Source organism: Carcharodon carcharias, chromosome 4 (assembly GCF_017639515.1).
Source record: "Carcharodon carcharias isolate sCarCar2 chromosome 4, sCarCar2.pri, whole genome shotgun sequence".
Lineage (NCBI taxonomy): Eukaryota > Metazoa > Chordata > Chondrichthyes > Lamniformes > Lamnidae > Carcharodon > Carcharodon carcharias.
The window spans coordinates 37,008,854-37,034,512 of NC_054470.1; the positions used below are offsets into that span (position 1 = coordinate 37,008,854).

At 40.7% G+C, this 25,659-nt stretch overlaps 1 protein-coding gene across 1 annotated transcript in view; it reads right to left on the reverse strand.

Moving 5' to 3' along the window:
* Positions 1-25,659, reverse strand: part of ptch1 (patched 1) — an 89,466-nt gene that overhangs the window by 7,423 nt on the left and 56,384 nt on the right. Inside the window, exons 16-22 of the mRNA XM_041186590.1 lie at positions 20,145-20,287; positions 18,486-18,669; positions 14,328-14,608; positions 11,876-12,013; positions 8,044-8,186; positions 2,753-2,852; positions 1,421-1,675 (exon numbers count right to left, since the gene is read on the reverse strand). Coding sequence (XP_041042524.1) covers positions 1,421-1,675; positions 2,753-2,852; positions 8,044-8,186; positions 11,876-12,013; positions 14,328-14,608; positions 18,486-18,669; positions 20,145-20,287 — 1,244 coding nt within the window. The remainder of the gene's footprint in view (positions 1-1,420; positions 1,676-2,752; positions 2,853-8,043; positions 8,187-11,875; positions 12,014-14,327; positions 14,609-18,485; positions 18,670-20,144; positions 20,288-25,659) is intronic.

Sequence of the window (25,659 nt, forward strand, 5' to 3'; positions counted from 1 at the left end):
TCCGCTTTGGTCCAAACATGGACAAAAGGGCTGAGCTCAAGGAGAGTGACAGCCCTTGACATCAAGGCAGCATTTGACTAAGTGTGGCATCAAGGAGCCTTAGAAAAACTGATGTCAATTGGAATCAGGGGAAAACCTCTCCATTGGGTGGAGTCATACCTAGCACAAAAGATGATGGTTGTGATTGTTGGAGGTCAATCATCTCAGACCCAGGACATCGCTGCAGGAACTCCTCAGTGTCCAGGGCCCAAACATCTTCAGCTGCTTCATCAACAACCTTGCCTCCATCATAAGGTCAGAAGTGTGGATGTCCACTGATGATTGTACAATGTCCAGCACCATTCATGACTCTTCAGACACTGAAGCAGTCCATGTCCATATGCAGCAAGACCTGGACAACATTCAGGCTTGGGCTAATAAGTGACAAGTGACATTCGCGCCATACAAATGTCAGACCATGACAAACTCCAACAAGAGAGAATCTAACCATCTCCCCATGACATTCAATGGCATTACCAGCACAGAATCTCCCACCATCTATATCCTGGGAGGGTTACCATTAACCAGAAACTGAACTGGACTAGCCATATAAATAGTATGGTTACAAGAATAGGTCAGAGGCTAGGAATTGTGCGATGAGTAACTCAGCTCCTGACTCTGCAAAGCCTGTCCACCATCTGAAAGGCTCAAGACAGGAATCTGATGGAATACTCCCCACGTGCCTGGATCAGTGCAGTTCCAACAACACTCAAGAAGCTCAACACCATCCAGGACAAATCAGCTTGCTTGATTGGTGCTTTATGCACCACTTTAAACATTCACTCCCTCCACCACTGACACATGGTACACACTGCTGCCACTATCTACAAGATGCACTGTAGCACCTCATCAAGGCTCCTTCGACAGCACCTTTCAAACCTGCGACCTCTATCACCTAGAAGGAAAAGAGCAGCAGATGCATGGGAACACCACTACTGCAAGAGCCCCTCCAAGCCACACACCATCCTGACTTGAGACTATATCGTCATTCCTATACTGTCGCTGGGTCAAAATCCTGGCACTCCCTTCCTAATAGCACTCTGAGTGTACTTACACCTCATGGACTGCAGCAGTTCAAGAAGGTGGCTCGCTATTACCTTTTCAAAGGGAAATTAGGAATGGGAAATAAATGCTGGCCCAGCCAGCAACGCCCACATCCCTTGAACGAGTTAAAAAAACACCTAGGTGTCACTGACAAATAATGGTCCTCAGTCAAACATTACAAGTAACAATGCATTGCCACTGAAGTCAAATAATTCAAAATTTTCTGTTGTTGGTACATCATTTTGAATGAAATTAAAGCAATGATAGCTAAAGGAAAATGTTGAACCTTCAAATATTGGTAAGTACTTTTTTTTAAAAAGAAACTGGCTTCACTTACTGTGGATCTGGGGAAGACAGGATTCTCAGTTGCTTCCACCATGATCTGATGGGCTGATGCAGTAGAGCTGGGATTGGATTCATAATGCTGAAGTTCTTCACTGATGCCGGAAACTGTAGTCTGTGAGCTGTATTCAGAATCTGAAGAATCAGATCCAGTATTCCCTTGCTCAGGGTGAACGGCAAATCTCACAACTCGAGGTGGTGGCTCTGGTGATGGAGTAGGCAGCCGGGTTCTCCCATCAAGAGGTGAAACCTATGAAACGAATGTGTGAAGAGTAATTAGTCTCACCTAGAGTTCATCACACTGTTGTAATCACATCCAGTCGGTTGTAACAATGAGTAATTTCTTTCACACTGGAAACAGAGGTAGTCTGGTGAGGGCTCTTCCAGTTACTTGGCTCTTTGCAGTACCTAACACTATTCAATGATGATACTGGGCACAAGTACCATGTTCATTATGGTCATAATATTATAGGATGTCTGATTTCAGGCCTTGCCCTGGTCCCCCAACTGTCCCCTGGATGATCTTGGGATTGGTTTTGTCTAAAGAAAACAAGACACGATGAAGTTTTATATGATGAAACCAAGTCTAGTAATTGATCCAAGACCAGTTATGTGTCAAATCTGCATGAATTTCCACCTCTCTGACTTTTTACACTAAGGACAGGGTAGCTAACCTCAAGTATTATTCTTAGACTTTATTTTCTTCCCTTCTTGGTAGACTTAGCTACTGCTGACCCTTAATTATTTTTGGTTCACCTGATTGTGGAGTTATGCATGCACCTGCCAAATTAAGGCCTACCCTTCAGCAACGCCAATGGGCAATAACCTGTAATCTTCCCTGTTCTTTGGAATTCAAAGAACAGAGTGCGGGCACAGACATTCTTGTCTGTCCAGCATTATCCCCATCAATAATGCTGACTTTCTACTGGTTGTACAGGGCTATGAATTTAGGTAGGAGTCAAGAAGGCTTCATGAATCTGGCATTTTAAATCCTTGATTCTTTCATGAAGAATTTGGGCTGGAATTAAAAAAAATATTTGTGATTTTCAAATCCATAATTTATTCATAATTGCACCTATCTGATTTCCTGGTAACTCGTATTGTTTTAGGATGAATTAACCAATCCTGTACTTCCAGTGCCATGTGTTAAAGGAATGTGGGTCAGAGACAGGGCGACAACACTGTCATGCTAGTTCTCTGACTCTGCTCCCTTCAAGCCTGGCTCCGTTAAGAGTACAGAATTAGTGAATTAATCCTCATTTTCCGCTAAGAACTTTCTGAAGTCCAAATATGTTAGAATCATTATGAAAGAAAAAGAAAAAAGTACCTCAGGATATGGTCCAAAGTAAGAAAGAAGAACTGGGAGTAGCACTAATCCATTGAGAACACCCAGAGCAGTTAAAATAGCCAGTACTGCAAAGAAATACCTGTAACAGTTGCAAAGATTAGTGCAATTAATTTTAAGGGCCTCCTTATATTTGTCAAACTAATTACATCTTAAAAGTCATTTACAACTCAAATCTTGGTGTAAATACATAGAGAAAATACCACAACAATTATTTACCTTTTACATCAGTGAGGCTACATCCCACAACAACAGTGTTAGTTGACCAAAAAAAAAAGAACAGTATGTTAGTTTGTTAATTTTATTGACAAACACATGGTATGGACTGTTATTCATGAATAGTTTGTTACACACACAGAAAAATATGGAACGTGAACTGAATGACTGAACAGGACCATACAACATGCACAATGAAAGGGGCCCCATTACCTTAACCCCAGCAGAAGCAAACAAATGAAGTAAAGAGTGCAGAACTTAAACAATTTAGTCTAGAGGCAGGAGAAGCAAAGTCTCAGGCAGCTAATCCACTGTGAAATGCTGCTGCATCTCACAACAGAATCACTAATTAAATCTCAAGTGTATCAAGTAGGTTTCCTCTCACAACACTAATCAAAACTTTCTGCCCACAGTCCTCAGAGATGCTGGGTTTTAGTTTTACTAAATAGCTCAAATTGCAATCCTTTATAAAGCATGAACCAGCATTCTGCTTTAAAATACTGCCAGTTCTATAGCAGATTCTGGCATTGTATTAGATAAGAGCACTTCACACAATAGCATCACTGCACTGCAAACTAAATCTTTTGTAGTACAATTTAACATTATGAATACTCTTGTTTTGCATCAACCGTTTTAAACATAAAAGCTAGAATTCTGGTCAAAAAGGAAAAGCATCCAAGTGGTTATCCATTCCCACCATTCAAGGTTATGGACCGGGAGACTTTATGAATACCAAGGTAAGCTTTTAACCATAAGAGGTCTTACCATTTGGTATAAAACACAGCTGGGACTCAAATTAAACTTACAGAGATATTTATGAGTAATAACTTCAACGCCATAATCTTAAGTATGTTTTTAATGGGCTTGCACAAATAAAGGATCAATTTATTATTGTGCAACAAGACAGCAAACAGTTGCCTTCACTATGTCCAAATGTACTATGATGCTTTTTCATATATGTAATGCATTAAGTTGAGCAGCAAACATCTGCGGACATTGTCATTACTACCCAACATGACCTATCAAAATTTCATATCATGTGATATATCAGCAATATATTACAGAGCCATTTAGCTGCATTTCAGCTAAACAAATTAAGCGACAGTCATTTGCTGACTCATTCCTCAGGGCAGTGCCTTGACCAATCAAGGTCAAACTGCCTGGTTTAAATTTCAAACAATGCTTGATAGTTAACTGTCAGTCACCATCAGTAGTGCATTCTCCATGGCAACACCACTTGTTAACCAATCAGCGCTCTCTTCACTTACAGTATAACTTGTTATTTTCCCCCTTATATTGGTATTCTTGTGTGTGTCCTGATGAGTGCAAGACGAAAAGCTTAGACACATCTCTTTTTTCAGCAATACTCAAGTTCTGCACTACCAAATGATTATTTATATTGCATTTGTTAATGGTGGGAATGGACAACCACTTGTCTTAGTTATTTGGCTTACTGACTCCCGCCCCTCTCTATCTTGCTAATTATGTTGGGGCAATTATTAGGCCCCACCCCCAGCTCTGCAACAAAATTGTATTTATCTTATATCATACTTATATAGAGATGCCCAGACCAATTCCGCCGCAAAAACAGTAAAGTAAGACGAAGTCACAGAACCCAACAGGCTACTCTCTTTAAAATAAACAAACTATAAAAAATAAGCAATGTATCCACTTAAATTGGTAGTTAAAAAACAGACTCCAGTTCCCTAATTGGTTCAATTACAGAACTGAGCCATGCAGGACATGTTCAATCCCTGGTCCCTGCTGGGTTTTTATAATTAATTCGTAGAATTTGGGCATTACTGGATGGTAAGCATTTATTGTATATTGAGTTAGCTGATTTCAGCTACCAGGTGCTACAACTTTTACTAGTTGGAAAGGGAAAGGGGATCCCATGCCTGATGACTATCCAGGACTGAGGGAAAGTTGTTTGAGGAGTTCAAGTAGAGGACTGGATCAGGCTCTTCTGTGGTACCCTCCATGATCAACTAGCTTTCTGACACTTAATGTCTAACCTCAAACCTGAAAAATGACCACTTGTGTGAGGTGCTGGAGATCATCTGTGGATCAACACATTAGCATGAGCCCATGACTTCAGGAGAAGAAGAAAGAAAATTAGAACAAGAGGGCTTGATCATATCTTAGCTCAGCTAAAAGGGACTGAGACACAGGGATCAGGGACTCAACATTTTAAGCAAAGGCAATTGCTGTACACCAGTAACTTGTTGAAGGCATTGGACTGTCCACAAGATAACATGTAATGGCTTACATGTTTGGCAGTGAAACTCCGCAGTTTACTATAAAGTATGTGGCCACCTCTATGGGTGTTGCAGTTGAGCTGACCTTGACAAAGTCTGTGTTATGAGTTAAAGCATCTCCCAGGGATGCTCCCACTGGGACTGTGCAGGCTCTGGACTCCCCCTGCATAGGCTGGGAGACTGAATGCATAAGGAATTCATTCAAATTATTGATTTCCTAGAGCTTGTTGTCCTGTAGATGAGTAGAATTGCCACAGCCCAGTAGCACGAATGGAACATGATGCCATCTCTCATGCCAATGCTTTGGGGAGATGTTAAAATCTGAATCCTTACCCCAACCTGCTTCCAAAATGACCATGTTCAATTTTAACAAAGGCAGAACAGGGGACTGGCAACTAATTTGCTTCAAAGTGGCACATTAGCAATTTAAACATTATAATGGGCATCTTGTATATAACTAACACTTTAAATTCTACCCTGTCTGGCTGAGATAGCTGGGCCTTGGAAATACATCAGCAAAGGGAAGCGAGGACTGCTGGATCCAGGCATGAAGTGCCTTTCCAATTATCTTGATCTTCCCCGGTTTCCTGATCTCCCTCTGCTTCCTTCCACTCTCCAGCTGTAGCCTGATGGTAAAGGCTTACGTGACCAGGAGCCAGTCAGCCTTTCAATCTGGCTGATTGCGACCAAGAAATTGAGATAAAGAACTGCAGTCAGGTCCTATATTAATTTCAGCTGAACCTGCGGAAACCCGTTTCCTGATATCCAACCACCACCACCTGCCTCCAAGTTAGTGTCCAGCCATTCCACATGGTTGTGACCCTGCCACTCACACCCCCCCATTTCAATTAATACCTGCGCTGTAATTGGAGCTCCATATGGCCTTCTGCCAGATATCCCTCTCACCATCACGACCACATGCTGATGGAACGCAGTGCCATTGGTGTGGGTATATTACAAAAGGCCATTTTAACTGCCTGTGCAAGAAGGGTTAAAATTGCCCCTAATGTGTTTGTGTGCACAGGGAGTAAAATTTATGAGTGAAAGCAGGATCTGAGCTACTGAAAACAGAGGGCTGGGTTTTACTTGCCCCCACCAGCTGTGTCTTTGGCAGGGAAGCATGTCAAATAGGACTGGCGCCCACCACAACACCTTCCCTCCTACCCCAAGCTCAACCCATAACACAGTAGGCAGGTGGCCACTGAAATTGGCAGCCCATCATATTTAAATAAAAAATAAAGAGTCAATTGAGCTTGTTAACAAGCCGATAATATGGTTGGCGTGGGCATTCAGGCAGGAGTGGGCAGGTCATTTTTGTTAAGCTTTTAAAAGGGTGAAAAGGAAAGGAGGGATACTATCTTTGGAGGGTGCCCTTTGTGCATCGGGGACAAGCCACCACCGCCGCCCCTCCCCCCACCCCAAGATAATATCCCTCATTTTCTTCCTACTCACCTGCCCTCTAATACCCACCATCTCCCACCTCCTCCCCTTGTTCAAGCTGGCCAAACCTTCCCCATTCAATGCACCAGACTTATCTTAATCTGGAATCCCATGGGGCCTTCTTCTTGGAACTGGCTGCAGTCCCAGCAGCGCCCACTAATGAGATCTTGGCATTGTCAGAACTGCTGGAGTCACCGGTCTGATGGGCCAGAACTTCCTCCTCAGTAAGGGGTGGAAGTCCTACCATCAGGCAAATTAGTTCACAAACAGCGCATTATGGCTACAGATTGGACTCACGCAGAGCAGGTTGGCTTCTAGCCCACTTTGCTTCCAGTGGGGGTGGAGATGGGTGGTTTGGCAGTCAAGTTGTCCGTGCCACCCCCCACCACCAATATGCAGCCCAGGAAGTACAGTAATTAGGGAAATTTTCAGTTTTCTTTTTAATAAGGGTAAAGAGAGACAATTTGTTTCAGCTACACAAAATAAATGACAGTCATTCCCCAGGGCAATGTCTTGACCAATCAGAGTCAACCTGCCTGGTTTAAATTTCAACAATGCTTGGCAGTCAACTGTCAGTCACTATCAACTGGTACATTCGCCTCTACCAATCATAGTTCACGTGCCAATGAATCAGCACTCCCTTGTCATACAGTATAAATTTTTCATTTCCCCTGACATTGGTATTTTCTTGCGAATTGTCCTATTGGTTGCAATACGAAAAACTTGATAAAAAATGTCTTTTTTCAGCAATACTCAAGTTCTGTACTACTAAATGACTATTTGAATACCAATAAAAAGAATGAACTTCCACATAAAGAAAGAGGAGGCAATTTCTTCTTGAAATGGTAAGTAAAACAGCTGCATCCAGTAAAACAGATGATCTGACACTGAGGGGATGTATTGGTCCATTGCTGCTGCTTCTCCTTTTCCCCCCCTCAACTCCTTCAAGTGATGAGCTTTGAATTTTGTTGTGCCTACAACTTCGGCACCTTATATTCTTAAAATTGCGGATACTTTGGTATAATTACACTATAATATAGCACATAAAAGTTATGATAAATCAGTCATTCTAGTTCCATTGTTAAAATTATAAAGCACAGAAGCCTGGGTCTTTAGTATGGAGTTAACAGCAAATGAGGTAAAGTGGTTTCAATCAGTAACCATCATGCACACATTGGTAAAAAAATTTCAGCCAGTTAATTACCAGAAATAAAACTTCAGACAGAAAGTAATTTACAACAAAACGCCACAGTCAGCGTGATATGAGATTTAAAAAGAAATGGCTATGCAGCTCAAAATGAAGATGGATAGTGAGGAACAAACTTCTGGTACTAGCCATGAAAAAGGGAAGCTTCTTACCTGACAATGAAGTCAAATTCAGATCCAGCAAGCATGAGAACCCCAAGAAGAGTTGAAACGGCCCCATCTAGTACAGGAGCAAACATGTGCTCCAGTGCAAGAACTGCCCGCCGATTCTTGTCTCCAATAGCAGTTAAAAATGCCTGCAGGCAATAAGATCAATACAATCAGACCTCGTGTGCTGAAACCTATAAAGAACTACCCAACAGTTCAACAGCTGTTTTGATTATGCATGACAGACTAAATGCTTCAGATTAATTTTAACCAAGCATCAAAAATGCCTACTCTTTATTTAACAAGTGGGATATCCAAGGGTCTAAAGATAGTGGGGTTGAATTCACACCCGTTTTCTGGAGTTCTTCTGCTGTAGTTACAGCAGATAATTGGAAATTCAACCCCAAACTCTTTATATATTACAAGAAGGCTGTTTATGTGTTAGGTATGTCAGATGAGAAAAAAGATGCCAGCCAATCAGTTTTATATTACTTTTACATTAATGGTTACCTACATTGTTGCTCCTCAAATTCTCCACCATGTAAGGCCTTAGTTTTTCTCAACATACTAAGCATTATTTAAATTTACTGTTATTTATGATTTCACAGTGACTCATAATGATTTTCTTATGCTAGTTATAGATGGTTTTAATTCTAAAGTTTATTTCCAAAATGTTGTTGGATACCTCACTGGATGAGTTAGCGTACTGGAAGAGCAAGTTTCAAAGGACCAGATGGCCTCTTCTCATGCTAGCATGTTCTGACATAGAACACGTATTTGCACAGTCATTCCATACTAAATTGAGTATATGCCACTAGCCTCGTAGGGCAGAATCTTGTGCCCTCCTGTGGTGAGTTTGGTGGCAAGGGTGCATTAAATTGGGCAGAAGAGTAACAGTTGGGGACTCGGCCATCTTTCTGCCCCCACCTTGATCCTTTCTGCCCCTACCTTGATTAAGTCCATGGTGGGAAAGCCCTTGGACGGCCTTCCTGCTTCACCACCAATTGAGCCAATTAATACCACTTAGGGACCTCATCCCGTCTTTGCCGGTATTAAACCAGTGGTGAGCATGGAGGGGCTCACCATGTGGGAAGCATGACAAACAAACCTGTGCAAGATGCCTTGCAGATGCCCTGGGAGGGTATCATGTTCAAAGGCACTCAGTGCCTGCGTGAAGAGCCCAGCATTGGGATGGGGGTCGGAGGGGTGCCTGAAAACCACCCCCACCCTTGCTGCTGACCTCTTCCCCACCCTTTCTGCTATCATTCACTCATGCCTGGGTCTCTCCTCCATCTGAGGCCTGGAGTGGCTGTAGTACTAGCAGCAGCCACCACCTCCCTGCTGATGCAGCTGAGTACAGATGAGCTGTCGGCCTGATTGACCAGCAGCTCTTGGTGGACGAGACTTCTGCCCCTGGAGTCCTTGATCCCAGAGGAAGGTCTGCTGCTGGTTTATTAAGTGTGAGTGGTACAAGATGGGCAGCCTTGCCAAAAAGGGGCAACACGGGGCTCTGGTCAGCTCTCCTACTGGCGGCCGAGACCCTTGCCTTCCCACAAGGTTCTGCCTGCAGACTTCTGGAAGTACTGTATGAGCAAATACCACAATTGTATCAATATATCAGCCAGAACTGTGATATTATTTTTGTTTAAAGCATGCACCTAAACAACTCTCATTTAATCCCAGTGTAGGAAAGGTATTATTTTATGATTTCTTTTAGTACAAAATATTTTTAATAACTTTTTTAAAGGTGGATTTCCTCCAGGCACATCTCCAGATATTTGCTGCTACACCACTGTAAATATTTTGCTTTCTATGCAATTAATATACAGCTTCTGTACTATTTCACTTCATCCTTCAAATTAAAACATCAATTAACTACCTGGACATAAAACCTTTTCTCATGCACCTAAATGAATTAAACCATGACCACTAACCGTTCTATTAACAATTTCTACATGTAATTAATACCAACAATCAAAAGGGCATTGCCTCATAGATCTTTAGGAGTATTCTAATCTTGAAAATATAGTCCTCGCCTTTACCAAGGAAGAAAATGCTACCCAGGCCATGGTTGAAGAGGAGGTAATTCAGATACAGGATGGGTTTAAATTAATAAGGTGGTGGTATTGGATAGGCTGCCTGTACTTAAAGTGGATAAGGCACCAGGACCGGATGAGATGCATCCGAAGATACTGAGGAACGTGAGTGTGGGAATGATGGAAGCAATGGCCATAATTTTTCAGTCTTCCTTGGACTCAGGAATGGTGCCGGAAGAATGAAGAATTGCAAACATTACACCCTTGTTCAAAAAAAGGTGAAAAGATAAGCTCGGCAGCTACAGGCCAGTCAGTTTAACTTTGGTAGTGGGGAAACGTCTAGAAACAATAATCTGGGAAAAAAATGAATAGTCACATGGACAAATGCAGACTAATTAAAGAAAGCCAGCAAGGAAAATTGTGTTTAACTAACTTGCTGGAGTTTTTTGAAGAAGTACCAGAGAGGGTTGATGAGGGCAATGCTGTTGATGTGGTGTACATGGTCACTGACTTTGATACAGTGCCACATAACAGACTTGTGAGTAAAGTTATAGCTCATAGAATAAAAGGGACAGTAACAACATGTTTATTAAATTGGCTGAGTGACAGGAAATAGTTAATGGATGTTTTTCGGGCTGGAGGAAAGTTTGTACTGGAGTTCCCCAGGGGTCAGTGTCAGAACTGTTGCCTTTCTTGATATACATTAATGACCTAGACCTTGGTCTACAGGTCATAATTTCAAAGTTTGCAAATGATATGAAACTTGAAAACATTGTGAAATGTGAGGAGGGTAGTTTAGAACAAAAAAGGACATAGACAGACTGGTGAAATAGGCGGACAGGTGGCAGATGAAGTTCATTGTGAAGAAATGTGAAGTGATTCATTTTGGTAGGGCAAACATTGAGAGACAATATAAAATAAAGGATATGATTCTAAAGGGGGTGCAAAAGCAGAGGGACCTGGGTGTATATATGCATAAGTCATTGAAGGTGGCAGGATAAGTTGAGAAAGCAGTCAATAAACCATACAGTATCCTAGGTTTTATTAATAGGGCAATATAGTACAAGAGCAAGGAGGTTATGTTGAACCTGTCCAAGAGCAAGGAGGTTATGTTGAACCTGTACAAGATATTAGTTCAGCCTCAGCTGGAGTGTTGCATCCAGTTCTGGATGCCCCACAGCTGGAGTATTGTGTCCAGTTCTGGGCATCGCACTTTAGGAAGGATGTGAAGGCATTGGCGAGAATGCAGAAAACATTCACAAGAATAGTTCCAGGGATGAGGAACTTCAGGTATTAAGATAGATTGGGGAAATTAGGCCTGTTTTCCGTGGGGAAAAGAAGGCTGAGAGGAGATTTGATTGATGAAGGTATTCAAAATCATGAGGGGTCTGGACAGAATACATAAGGAGAATCTGTTCCCACTTGTGAAAGGATCAAGAATGAGAGGCCACAGATTTAAAGTAATTGGCAAAAGAAGCATAAGCGATATGAGAAAAAAAATCTTATTCATGCAGTGACTGATTAAGGTCTGGAATGCACTGCCTAAGAGTGTAGTGGAGAATCGAAATATTTAAAAAGGAATTAGGCTATTTCCTGAAAAAGTTATGGGGAGAAGGCGGGAGAATGGCACTAAGTGAATTGCTTCTTCAGAGAGCTGGTGCAGACATGATGGGCCAAATGACCTCCTTTTGCGCTGTAACAATTCTGTGATTCTAGCCTCGTGGTTTTTCTCAGGAAGTTGTGTGCACATCTTGCATTATGCTTCGACGAAAGGAAAAGTGAATGAAGGTCATTTTACATACCAGAGCAACATGAACGGTGAATTCCACCCCTATTCCGACAGAGGCAATGAGGATCACTACAGGAACTGCACTCAGTTTAATTCCGATGAGGCCCATCATGCCAAAAAGTTCCACAGTCATCAGTGCTAGGACTAATACCTAAATGGGGTTAATAAAAACCATCACTAATTATGTCAAGATAAATTAACTTGCTATGGTGGAGTAAAAAAAAACTAATTTTGTATAGGGTCTATCTTCTTATAACAATGAAAACACATACAGATTAATTTCTAGGTTCTCCAAAAGGTGAATTTGAAAGAAGTAATTTGAAAGTGTTCCAGGAAGAGACAGAGAGCAGCAATAACACTATTTTTCTATTAGTTAAAACTTATTGCTTTGTGCTGATGGAATTCTCCACATGAATCAGCTGGACACCCCTTCACAGTGTAAACACTAATTACAGTGTTCCATGGCAAGCATTAGTAAATATTTCAAAATTAGGTTTCAATCTCATTCGACAACAACCTGCATTTATATCATACCCTTAATCCATGGTACCTTATTGAAATGTAATCAAATAAAAACTGACACTTAGCTAAAGAGGAGATTAGGAGGGGTGACTAAAAGATTGGTCAGAGGTAGATTTTAAGGAAAGTCTTCAAAGAATAAAGAGAGGTAGAGAGGCTGAGGGGTTTAGGGAGGGAAATCCCAAGATTAGGGCCCAGACAATTGAAAGCACAGATGCTAACGATGAGGTGAAGGCAGTGGGGTATTCATAAGATAAAGTTCTCAGAAGGTTGGGCCTGGAGGAAGTTAGCATGAGAATATTTGTACACAAGGATGATCATTTTAAATTTCAGCCATTAATGGATCAGGAGCCAATGTGGGTCAATGAGTATAAGGATAGTGGGTGGATGGGATGGTGTGGGTTTGAATACAGGCAGTAGAGCTTCGGATGGGCTGATGTTTATGGAAGGTGGAGGATGGAAGGTCAGCCAGGAGAGCATTGAAATGGTTCAGTCTGGAGTTTATTGAAGTACGGATAAGGGTCAGCATGAAATGGGATCAGGGAGGGGCAGACATTAGAATGTCAAAGAGGTGGAAGTATATAGTCTTTCTGATGGAGGGGATATAGATTCTGAGGTTCAGCTCCTGGTCAAATAGGAGACCAAGGTTGAGAATCTGGTGTCACCAGCAAACATGCAGACACTGATGTCTACGGATAATGTCACCGAGCAGCAGCAAGTAGATAAGGAACAGAATGGGACTAAGGATGGATCCTTAGGGCACTTCAGGGGTAACAAGATAGGGCCGGGAAGAAGATGAAGGTGATTCTCTGCCTAAGATTAGACAGGTAGGTGGGACCAGGGAAGAGCAGCTCCACTCAGCTGCAGAGAGGAGGAGAGGATTTGGAGGATGATGCTCAGGTCAACCATGTCAAATCTGCAGAAAGGTCAAGAAGGCTGAGGAGCGATAGTGCACCATGGTCACAGTCACAGAGAGTACCATTTTTGATTCTGATTAGAGTCACTTCAGTGTTGTGGTAGGAGCAGAAAACTATTTGCAAAGGTTCAGAAAGAAAGCTGGATTATTCCAAATAGTTTTGCAGGAATCCTAAATAAGTGAAGATGAATCTGAGGTAGGCCAAAAGCCTCTAAAGATTAAATGCCATGATCAGCTGATGAGTGTCAGATTACGGAGGCCTCTCTGTTTCTTAGAGAAAACACAGAAGGATTGGTCTGGTTGCAATTTAAATTAAACAATTAAATTTGAGGCAAAGTCATGACATTTTTCTCATCTAACAGTAAAACGTTTTAAAAATGCTAGTAGCACCAACTGATAAGGTTTACAAAGAGTCTAAATGTTGTTCTGCAATGGAACACAGAAACCAAAAGCAAAATATTATTTTTCGGGCCCTGACCAAGTAATCTATGTGAAAAGAATCTGTGTCTGGTGTGAAAGGCTTTAAGCGTTAATGAAATTTGAAGTAATATCCTAATTCCGCTTGAACACTCCATCCAACAAAACACATCGCAGACTAAACATTTCTCTTCATAAAACATGTTTACTTACACAAAGTTTGCAATTCAGTCTCAGTTAATTGGTTCACATCTGGTATTATTTTGAACAACTTCTAATGTTTTGTGCAATTTTACTCTTATTCTGAAATTAGTCAAAGCAAGGGCAACAGTATCTTGCATGATTTTTGTAACAAACAGTTAGGGCAAGTTATCTAAAGCAATAAATACTTTTCTTCCCTTCAAGTTCTTACAACACTTGAAACTAACTTTTAGGATTTTTCCCCAATGTTTAAATTTTCACTGTCGTCATCTTTCCATGCCGAATAAACATTTCATGAATGATGTCACAGGCATACCCCACCAGAGGCCCAGACATAAACAAAACCTTCCCGACTAAAGAAAGAGCTATACCAAAAGGAATTCAGCAGCAACAAAGCTCCTTGTAAACTTACAATGATCCCAGCCGTCCATGGGTTCAGGAGGAAAAGAGCACACACCAGAAAAGTGCAAGCCAAGACCACGCTGATGGCTAGCAGCAGCCAATGTCGGAGCCCGACATATTGTTCCCAAAAAAGAAATGGATATCCGTTTGGATAACTGGAAAGTCCTTGGTTAGTAAAGTTATTGCAGATGTTTCTGACTTTCTCAATAGCCTCCACAAAATCTGAAGTCTCACGCAATCCATTGAGGTAGAAAGGAAACTGGACGTATTCAATGGGCTCAGCTGCTGGAACTAAACATAAAGCAAACCAGTTTATTTTAAAAACTACTATCTTTCATTTCATGCACACATTATATATTTGGAAATTATTCATGAATAGATTTAGTCTGTAACGGTATATTAGAATTACTGAATAGATAGAAGTTTCTTAAACCTACAATGATACAACTGTCCTAATGGCTCAGACCAGAAAGGTCCAGGTTCAATCATTGGCCTGTGCTCAGTTTGCAGGGCTGCTGCAATTAGAAGCAAAGCTCCTGCAGAGAAGGTGAAAAAACGACGACAAAAGCTCCTAATCATCACCCATTTACTCTTGACAGAAGTGCCTAAATGGATGCTCAACATAGAATTAGGCATAGCTATGATGGCTGACATACTGGACAGCCTGTAGGACTCACTGTAAAACGCTTACACATAAATAATGATCAGTTTGAAGGAACCAACACTTCCAGGAGGGGAGGGGAAATAAATAGAATGGGGGTGAAATTGAACTTTGGGGGATGCGCTAATAGATATGATTCGATTAGGAAGGGGAAATTGGGCGGGGTGTGACATGGCCCCTGAAAATGAAAATTTCACCCTCAATGGGTGGAATTTAATGGCAGTTAAACCAGCCGCAATCCCACCATGGCCATTTTTGGGAGGCCCAATGGGATTAAGTCCTGACTGGGGACTTACCTTCCCATCTTCAGGATTCCTGACTTGTGTGAGGGGAATATTTCATCCCCAAAATAGCCAGCCAATTAGGGGCTGGCAGCTCTCCAGTACCAGCAGTGCTACCAGGAGCAATGGCCACTGCCAGTACTGCAGCATGGTCTCAGCAGAGAGAATTGGCAATGGAGCCCCAGAAATAAGGGGAGTAGGGTGGGTTTGCTGTGACAAGACAGGGAGGGTCTAGTGTGCAGTCGGGTGGGGGAGGGGGAGGTGGTGGTTAGTGAAGGAGTGGGGTCAATTTGTAGCCAGAGAGGGATCTTACTCCGGGTCACTCTGTTCCTGCTGGGCGGATGTCTTCTTCAGTAATGGTGTCTGGCAAGGAGGGAGCCCCCACCAACCTCGGTCTATCTGACAGGACATTCCTAGTGGCAGGCCCGTATGGCATGGCCATTACCAGTTAAACACCAGCGGCAGTGGGATCAGACTCTTAAGTAGCCACTTAAGGGCCTCAGTTGGCCTCTGGGCAGGAAGGCCATCCTTGGGATTTCCCATATGGACTAAATCAGAGGGAGGTGGAAAGGTGGCAAGATCGCCAACCTGTACCTTTCCGTCTGACCACATGCCTCCAAACCCGCCTCCAGGGGCAACATTGAATTCCACCAAATATTTCCTTTTTAACCAGCAGTACTGTGCTAAACAAATTGCTGTAGTAAATATAACAACTTTTATTTTTCTATTTAATACAATACTAAAACTATAGATGGCAAAGTTCTCATTTAATGAAAATATCTGTGTAGTCCCAAAAATCTGAAAAATTGATAAATATTGATTGTCTGTCAATTGGAATTGAAGTTTAATATAAAAAGCATTATGTTGCAATTTTTCTCCACTCCCCTCCCACCCAAGAACTATAATATATTGATAAACTAGCTAAACATACTGTAAGGAAACCAGTTTCTTGCCAGTAAAACCACTCATTTTATCCATATCCAAATTAATTTTCTATGTTAACAGCCTAAATTAGTTAGAAATCAATTCAACAAAGACCTATATAACAAGCACAATATTCTGTAACTTATCTACAGAATGAGTATTTGAATCCATATTAGACATTTACATCTGGGTGGCCTCAGCGGCATTAAAGCTAAAGAAAATCGAGACCTAATTAACTAGTGAAACTAAATGTGATCATACAATATGACAATGGAGCCTTTGTTTAAAATCAAAATCTAAGATCTCTACATCTGTAGGACCAACTGTATTTTTCAACGAGTGCCTTTCCTTTCTTTTAAATGCAAGACCTTACCAAAAAAAAAATCCCAACAAAACCAGCATTTAGTTTTTGCTGCTGTGTGTTCCAAACCCTGCAGGGTCATTCAACTGACTTGCTAAACATGATTTGCCCTATTATAATCTCAAATATAAATTTTCATTAAGACAAGACTTGGCTGGCTGCCACCAGGCTCCAGGGTTTGGAATACAGTGAAGCTTCATTATCCAATCACATTTTCAGCAGCCCACTGCACAGACCAATAACCTCAACTAACAGGCAGTCACATAACTGAATCCTGAATGGAAATTAAATCAATCCAAGTTCCCTCCTTGAGACATAAAGGACCCCCTCCTGGCCAATACTCCACAGAATTATTGTGATGAAGCACAGGTGTACAACAACCCACATACTGGTATCATATCATTGACTAATGGGTATGGAAAACCCTTTACAGTTTGTGAAGAAAGTAAAATATGCTCTTTTGCTACAGGAAATAAAATGAATTCTAAAAAAAATACACATGTAACATTTTCCCTCACTTAACCTTTAGCTTTCTTTTTGTATTAGGAAGAGGGGTTATATAGAATTTCAGTTTTTTAAAAAATGCTTAGGTAGTAATACCAGAATTGTTCCTGTAATACTGTAACTGTATATTCATTTTAAGTAATCCAAGTGTAATAGATGTTATACTGCATTTAGTATACTATTGGTTAGAATATAAAGTGTGTGTTTAAAAATGTACTGTACTTGAAAAAAGTTGTTTTTATATCAATTTCCATACCAAGTTTTATTCCAATTTACAATATGAATTTCAGCAAGGCTTACAAATTACTCTAACTAAATGCACACATTTTTTTAAGGAAATAATTGGTGTGACTGATGCAATGCTAGAAACTCATTAATAAATCTGCAGTCTAATATAATTTACAATCAATGATTTTATTTTTTAAAAAACTAATTTCCACTGGTAAGACCCTAATTTTCCAAATTGGAAGGTTTTTAAAATGAGTTTTGGTCCATTTCCCACCATTAAAACAAGAATTCTCCCAGATCTCAAGGGTCTTCAGCAGGTCACGTGAGTGACATTACACATGTTCTGTGCATATACATCAAGTAGCATGTGGAATGGTACCAATAGCACAATGTCATAAGTAAAATCATGTTGGGTGTGAAATGGCTGCTAATCTGATGCTGTCAGTTTCCTGCATGGTAGGTTAGGTTAAAATTACCCTTTTGATCCTCAAGAATACTGGAAACTTTAGATATGTCAAGAGGAAAATAATTTACCAATTGGTAATCCAAGCAGTTTATTGTTTTGCTGCCAACTGCTGATCCATGGAATTGAGAATGTTGCAACTGCTATTAATTTGGTTTTCATTAAATATAGAATAAAATGTTTCACTGTACCGGAACCTACAGTGCAGAATTATAGGGGGTCTGAGAAATTGATACGATTAGAGCTACATATCTGCCTTAATGAAATCCCATTTTAAATGTTCCAAAGCACGAAAAATGGAACTGCTTCATTCAACCCTTATAGAGTACAGGACAAGTTAAGATACTATAGAGTAACATGATGAGGTACAGTTGTGTGGAGTGTATGATAAGCTATGACTGTCTATCGCACATAACAAGGCAAGTCTGTATCGCATACAGCACATGATAAATTGAGATTGTATAAGGAAAATGATAATATAAAATACTTGACAACATAGAAGTGATGCTCAAAACAAAAGCTGATTTTTACTGATTTTCTCCAGGTATATCCTAGTTTTTTAACTCTGATTTTCCCTGTTATTTTAATTTGGTTTTTGACGCTAAAAATAAAATTCAAAAGCCCACCACTTTTTAAAATTGTCAATAGGAATTGACTTTAAAGACCATTAATTACAACCATACCAGTGTAAGTACTTGAGATTAAGAAATTAGGTAAAACAGTTAAAGGAAGAAGGGTCGACTTACTTCTGAGCGCAGTTTCTGGCCTGTCATCTGCCTTGTCATGCACCCATTCTGGAGGGTGTGGCCGAATGTTGGCTTGAGAGGCAGCATAGGCCACAGGATCATTACTGACCCAGGCAGTCAGGTAGATGTAAAAAGCATTTGGGTTGATGATTCCATCAGCATTCACTAGGCGCTGTTTAGTCAACTGTAACAAGATGAAAAATTACTTAGAACACAAGGATTTTTTTTTCTTTTTCTTTCATCAATGTGCCTCAAATGCCACAGGGCAAAAAAGAAACAACTCATATGAACGTAATGCTTAAGGAAAGCAAGCTTGCCTTCACACAGGGAATGAATCTCAACAATTTTTACTTCAATTTGAAGCTACAAAACATATCACAAACACTTCACTTTGTAGCAAATCCTCCCTAAGAGTTGAAGTATCTATAGAAACAATATGAAAGTTAGAATAACAATAAAAAAGAGAAAGAAAAAAATTGGCAAGGGTCCCTGTGCACGTCTGTGCGCAGTTAACCTCTGTTGTTAACACTGAAGGAAATGCCACCCAGCAAATGGAGGAGAGCTATAAAAATAAAACAACATCTGTACAAATTTTGCTAGCACTTGCTTCTCCTGACCTGTGTATATTCGGAAAATGCACCACGCCAAGAAACAGACAGAAGCGAGATCCTGCCTGGGTCACCGGGGGGGCAATCATCTTTTGAGTATTCATCTTGGACTAAAAGCAGCATGCCCTATAGTGTCAAAAAGAATTGTCTACTGCTGCCAATTTTTGCACTTTTTGGAGGTGGGGGGAGAGCTGGAAGGCTGAACGTTAAATGAAATATATGGAAAATACGTATTTCTTTGCTTTTAAGTACACTGGCCAAGCTCCCATTTCAGGTCTTTTTTGAATGAAACACAACTGTGACAGGAGTACAAAAAAGATTTGATTCGCAGGCTCTGGATTCAATTAATCCACAGGATACTCAGCAACTGTATGTCTTCAGCTGTATCTGGAATCAAACAGTGCAGCTAGCAACCCCTGTGGGCATGGCACACTTTTCTCCCTCCCAGGCACAGGAAATTACATCAGAAGTTACAGTCCAACACTTGGTCCCACAAGCTACACCTAGTAAAGAATGAACTACTGTATTTAAAGCTTACCAGAGTAAATACTCATTCAGGGTAACTCTACATCAGTGTTTTGTGACTTATTTCTTTCAGTGTTAACGGGTATGCTGTAGTCTGCAGTAAACCAACATGTTTTACACCACATAATAACTTTAAACAATGTACTCTGTAAAACTGTCATCTTGAATATGACGGGGAAGGTAGAGAAAAAGCAGAACTACTCTCAGCACATTATTGATGGGATTCTGCCAAAAAAAGGAAAAAAAAAGACAAATGGCTTGAACGAGACCTAATTGCTTTTTCAGTGCTCAGTACCATTTCCACTGAGACTTCACATTTGTAATGAAGGCAGACAATAAAAAATTGTAATTCTGTAACCTTGTGTGCAGAAGCCATGTGGAGAAATAATGTATTGCTACAAGAGGGGCCACTAAAACGTTTGAGGAATTTTGGGTTCACACTCAGCAACTCAAAAGACAAAAGAAATCGAGTTATTTTCTCACTCATCAACAAAACAGGCGTTGATATCTTAAAAAATACCCTTACCTGACTTAAGTCAGTTGGTCTATGCCTATTGCCAGTCTGAATTAGCAACTTGTAGGCCAGAACACCATCATCAGACCCATTTTTGTAACTGCTGTGAGTAATTTTCCCAGCCTGCCATTCCCTGTCAAAAGTGTCTTGTAGACCTAATTAGACAAGAGTTGAAACATTTTGTAAATAATAAATAGCCTGCAAGCCAAAGCATTTATTAACTTGTATACACTATTTAAATTTGAGCACTGGCTTTACAGAATAATCAGCACGTCACAACAAATGGAAAATGTATGAAAGCACGCAACAACATTTTGTAAAATTGCCTTCTTTCTGCATTTGCAAATGGATTTGGGTTTTTGTGAGTAGGAAAGTTTACTGAGTTTAAAAGATAAAAGAAATACATCACTTGTGGCGTCATCAAATCTTTTGGTTCGCAAAAGGTCACAAGATTTGATTTTTGTTGAAAATGCCTATTCGTATATGTTAGCATGCTCACCTGAAACAGTTGGGTGACTGCTTGTCCATTTACAGGCTCACCTGAAATTTGCACTAACAGGGCCTTGTGTGTCAACAGGGCAGCTGGGCTGGCATTCCCCACCACCCCCAAATCCCTGATTTGAATTGCTGGCTGCTTGTTTTTTAGGCAAGAAATTGACAGCTGGCAATTGAAAACTGCCCTCACAGCATCCCAAGGCTAAAAAGGGGAAGGCTGATCAGGATCCCTGTTTCTGACCTCTATTCAGCAGACAGTGCTCTAACTTGCATTTGCACAGATTCAAAATTACTGAACAGCTTGGGCTTGACAGTGATGCCCCTCATGGTTGAATAATTTGAGGGTTCACTGTTTGGACTCATGAATGAGAATTGACCAATTGCACATGGCATTAGAGGGTCACTGTTGCCCTTGGAACTGTAGCCACCATGGATCACTTTGTGAAGGAGATGAAAATGTTGATTACTGTAGCATTATTACATATGTATATCAGATATCTGGTAAGAACAATTATATTTAGAAAAGACAATTGTAGATTTTATGGGGATGGGCAACCTAGAAAAGAAATTCCAGTAGAATTACAGAATCATTGGCAGAAAATGTATTTTAAGAGACACTTGATATAAGGTAGTGCAAATTGGTATACAGCAAGTTAGTTTGGCAACACAAAAACAGAAATACCTGGAAAAACTCAGCAGGTCTGGCAGCATCGGCGGTGAAGAACAAAGTTGACGTTTTGAGTCCTCATGACCCTTCAACAGAACTAAGTAGAAATAGGAAGGGGTGAAATTTCACCCCTTTCCTATTTCTACTTAGTTCTGTTGAAGGGTCATGAGGACTCAAAACGTCAACTTTGCTCTTCTCCGCCGATGCTGCCACACCTGCTGAGTTTTTCCAGGTATTTCTGTCTTTGTTTTGGATTTCTAGCATCCGCAGTTTTTTGTTTTTATCTGTAAGTTAGTTTGGCAACCTGCTGTGCTCACAATGAGGCGTCTTAAGTTTATGACTGGGATTCTGCATATAGTGAGCTTGCTATCTCAGTTGGAATTTTTTGAAAAAAATGAAGAACAATAGTAAGTTGTTCCTTCTTCCCAAAAGAGCACTGAAGAGTCAATGCATGTCACAAAGCCCCCGGTGGAGGGAGGGAGTGGGAGGAGGAGCGGGTATGGGGAAGGGAGAAGCTGCCTCAGCCATCAAATATGCTATTCCCTTAGGTCAGGGGTAGGTGTTGGCAGGGAGTTAAATCTCAGCACATTTGAAGAAAAATGACAAAGTAACAGATTAAGAAAAAAAAGTGAAATTGATACAGAATCACATCATGACAACAACTTGCATTTAAAAGTAACGTAAGAAATTTTGCAAGGTGTCCACAAATAGGACTAAGCAAAATGGATGCTGAGCCAAAAAACAGACAGGCTGGTGAGGATGACTAAAAGCTTACTTAAGATGGATTTTGAAGGGCTTTACAAAGAGAGAGAGAGAGAGGAAAAGACATAAACAGATTGACGGAGAAATTTAGGGAAATTATCATTCTTAGTAGCTACTTAGTCTAAAATCCTGGGGTCTTAAATTTTGCTATGTAAATTATAACATTCAAATGCTTATATATTCTAATGAAATTCCTACACTGATATTTCATTAGAAATGTTAATCTGTTGCTTTTAGGAAGTTAATACCTCTCTTAAAATAGCAAGAACAGAATTGCACACAATCAAATAACACTAAAATTCACACAATGCAATTGCAAGACCATTGATACCAAAGCATGCCCCAAAAGTTTAAAGGGTGAAAATTTAGAAGCTAAAGATTTGATTTTAACCCAGTCCACCTGGCAGAATTGTTGCCCAATGTGTTCCCACCATCATTCCACCCCTGCCCCCACCGTTTTAACTTGACTGAAATTAGGCACGAGAAAGGGGCCTAATTTAAATTGCTATGTTTCATTACAATAATGTCATTGGGCATACTTGCCATTTTAACGGTACACCGAGAAAGAACTGCACAATTTTGAACCCGTCAGTGAAAGCTGGTTGCAGGTACCATCCTGGAAATATGAGGCACAGGTAAACTTTATTTTCCTTTTTACAAGTTCCTTGTGAGCAAATAGGAGCAGAGGTACTCCTCCCGGCCCCACAAGGATGCTCTGGGACTTCCCTGCCCTGGTTATGATACCCCCCTTGACCTGTCTTATCCCACTTCCTCACTTTGTTTGGTAGGGACCACACCAATGTGTCCCTAGCAGTGGCCCGACTACCCTGAAACCCCACCGCCATTTGACTTTCCACTCCCACCCATTAACTTTGATGCTATTCCCGCTGTGTTTAGGCAGAAGTCAGTCTCTGGGCCTCACATACCAAGAAGATGGATGGTTCACCACCTGCTTCAGTCTCCACACCCCTGAATCTGCACCAGGTTAAAATCGATCCTTAAGTATCTTTAAGCTCCCTCCTTTTTTGAAGATGCATGTTATAATAAAACCCTGAATGTGAAGCCTGTAACTATGTATAGTATGCACAGTATAGTCATGGCAACCTTTTCCAATAGCAAAATTACACAACCAAATTCCACGGAACAGACTGGAGGAAAAAGTGTTCAGCACAGAGAGAAAACAGTATGAACACACAAGTTAAAAAGTAAAAGGAACTCAGCCGTTCCTTGAGCACAGCATGAGTTAGCACTGTGTCCTCAATTCATTCCATCTGTTTGACTTGGGCAGCACTTACAAGTCGTGAGATCTGTTGCCAGCACATGTAAAGATCACAGCCAACACCTATTCATTCTCAACTGCAATTTTCCTCTGTACCCTTTTAAAAAAGCATGGAAGATCACTAGCTGTTCCAAGCAGGTAATTTGGATCAGATTTGGAACAGGAAGCCACAACCCTGTACAACGAGCCTCTGTGTGAGCAGATGACAAACCGCATACCCCGACTTTTAGACCCACCTCACAGCTGCACTGAAGCTGTAATCAAAACCATCATTACAGATCTGATAGGTTAACTACAGCTGTAAGGAGATAAGGCTAAAGAAGCCAGGCACAAATGCCATTGCCTAAGGGCTGAGCTTGCTTATTCCAGTTTGAAAAAAAACTCCCACGTAGACCTGCAGACATCAACTTAAAACAAACTGGTTTGAAACAATGGCAGCAGCTTCAAAAACACACAGAGCACACCTGCCAAACTTGATGCACATTCCCAGACCTGGCTCGGAATGAAGAGGAACCAATTTGTAAATACCACCTAGGTGATTTCAAAGCACTCCACTCGGTGTGGCCTTGGCTTGCACACATGTTTTCAAAGCTTAGCTTCCCTAAATAATAATCATTCAACTGGATTATCTACTAACCCATCAACACAAACACTCACCACTGCAGTAATGAACTTTATAACTGACCAATAAAATACAATTTACAGAAATTAAAAATGAACAATGTGCACAGACTTTTTTTGTTTTATATTAGAATACAGCACACAAGAGACAAAATGTTTCCAAATTTTCGTGTGAAAAACAAAAGACTCAAAATAGTTTGTGCTGTCCACCTCAGTTCATAAATTCATAAAGGTAACATTCCCCCCTTCCTCCAGTCACTAAAAAAGCCTTTTACTACAAGTCACTCCTCATTGCACTTCTGATATCCACCCAATGCTGCTGTTTTGTTTTGGGATCAGACTCTGCTATGCTCTGTTGGCAGGGTTTCCTGATCTAGCAAAACCATCATGATACAGAATTCCTGCCAGAAGCCATAGCAGAGTCCGAAGCTGGAGCAACGCAGTAGCATCAGATAGGAGCCAGAAGGGGCAGCGAGAAGTGAATCAGAGAATGGATCAGAATGTTTTGGAGATATGAATGGGAACAAAAATATCATGGTGGTGATGAAGGCAAACTATTTTTGCAGGTTTAACAACAAAAAGAACAGGTCTGAAACATTTCAATGGCCTTAATCATAACAGCTGAGCTTGACCCACAGGCACTCATACACCCTGGCTGCCTGTTACCCTTCATAAATTAGGGGCACTGAAGCTAACTAGGAACCCAGTGTTGCAAATGGTTTTCTTTATAGTGATTCCTGTAGTTTGCTACCTAGAATTCATTATTCAGCATGCAACATGCAAATAGCTACAATATGTCAAAATTACACTCAGTAATTTCCACTTTACCAAGAACTAGTGAACAAGTAGTAAGTCAACAATTTTGTTTGCCCCCTCCAAAAACTCCTAATACACTAGAAAACAAATTACAAGACACTGTACTGTCCACTTGCCTACATGATGATTCTTGAAACTTACACTTCTTGGTATTAGTGCATACATCACTAATGTTCTCTGACTTTTCCTCTTACTCTCTTCCAGTGGGATAAACAATTTCTCAATATCACTCTCCCTTTTGGATGTCTGCATTTCATTTCTTCTACGGTAATTATTTAATTGATGAAGCACTTTTAGTTTCATCATACCTTACCATGTTCAATTTAGGAGGCAATATAAAATCTTCAATCCAAATGAAAGATAGCCCTAGGGCCAAATTCCTTGCGATAAAACTTGATAATTCTCCCCAGTTATCAGTTACTCCATTAGATACATTTAAAACATAAGATACTATCAGCATAGCTAGGTATAGGTCATTTATAAGGAAAGAGTGAAGTACATTATACTGAAACCCTCAAAAATCTACAGCTGGGCTTCCAGCATAAGTCCAGTGGAAATTAAGCAAGAATCAAATGAAGTGGGTCCCAATCTAGCACTAAACGATCTGGAGAAACTGGCAAGGATGAAACATCTACCTAAGTTGAATCAAGCCAGGGAGGATAAGAGGTCAGGGATTATGAATGTCATGTGTTATGCCTCAAAAGTACCCAGCATGTGGCTGGCAGAAGTAGAACTGGTCAGACAACCATCCTGTACTGCACCCCTTCCCATCCGTCCCGCTACATCCCCACAGAAAAAAAATTACAGAAGGGGCAATAAGGAGGACAATTATATGTTGTTTCTGGGAGAGATGTGGGTCTGACACACCTCGGCTCAGCCACTTCTAA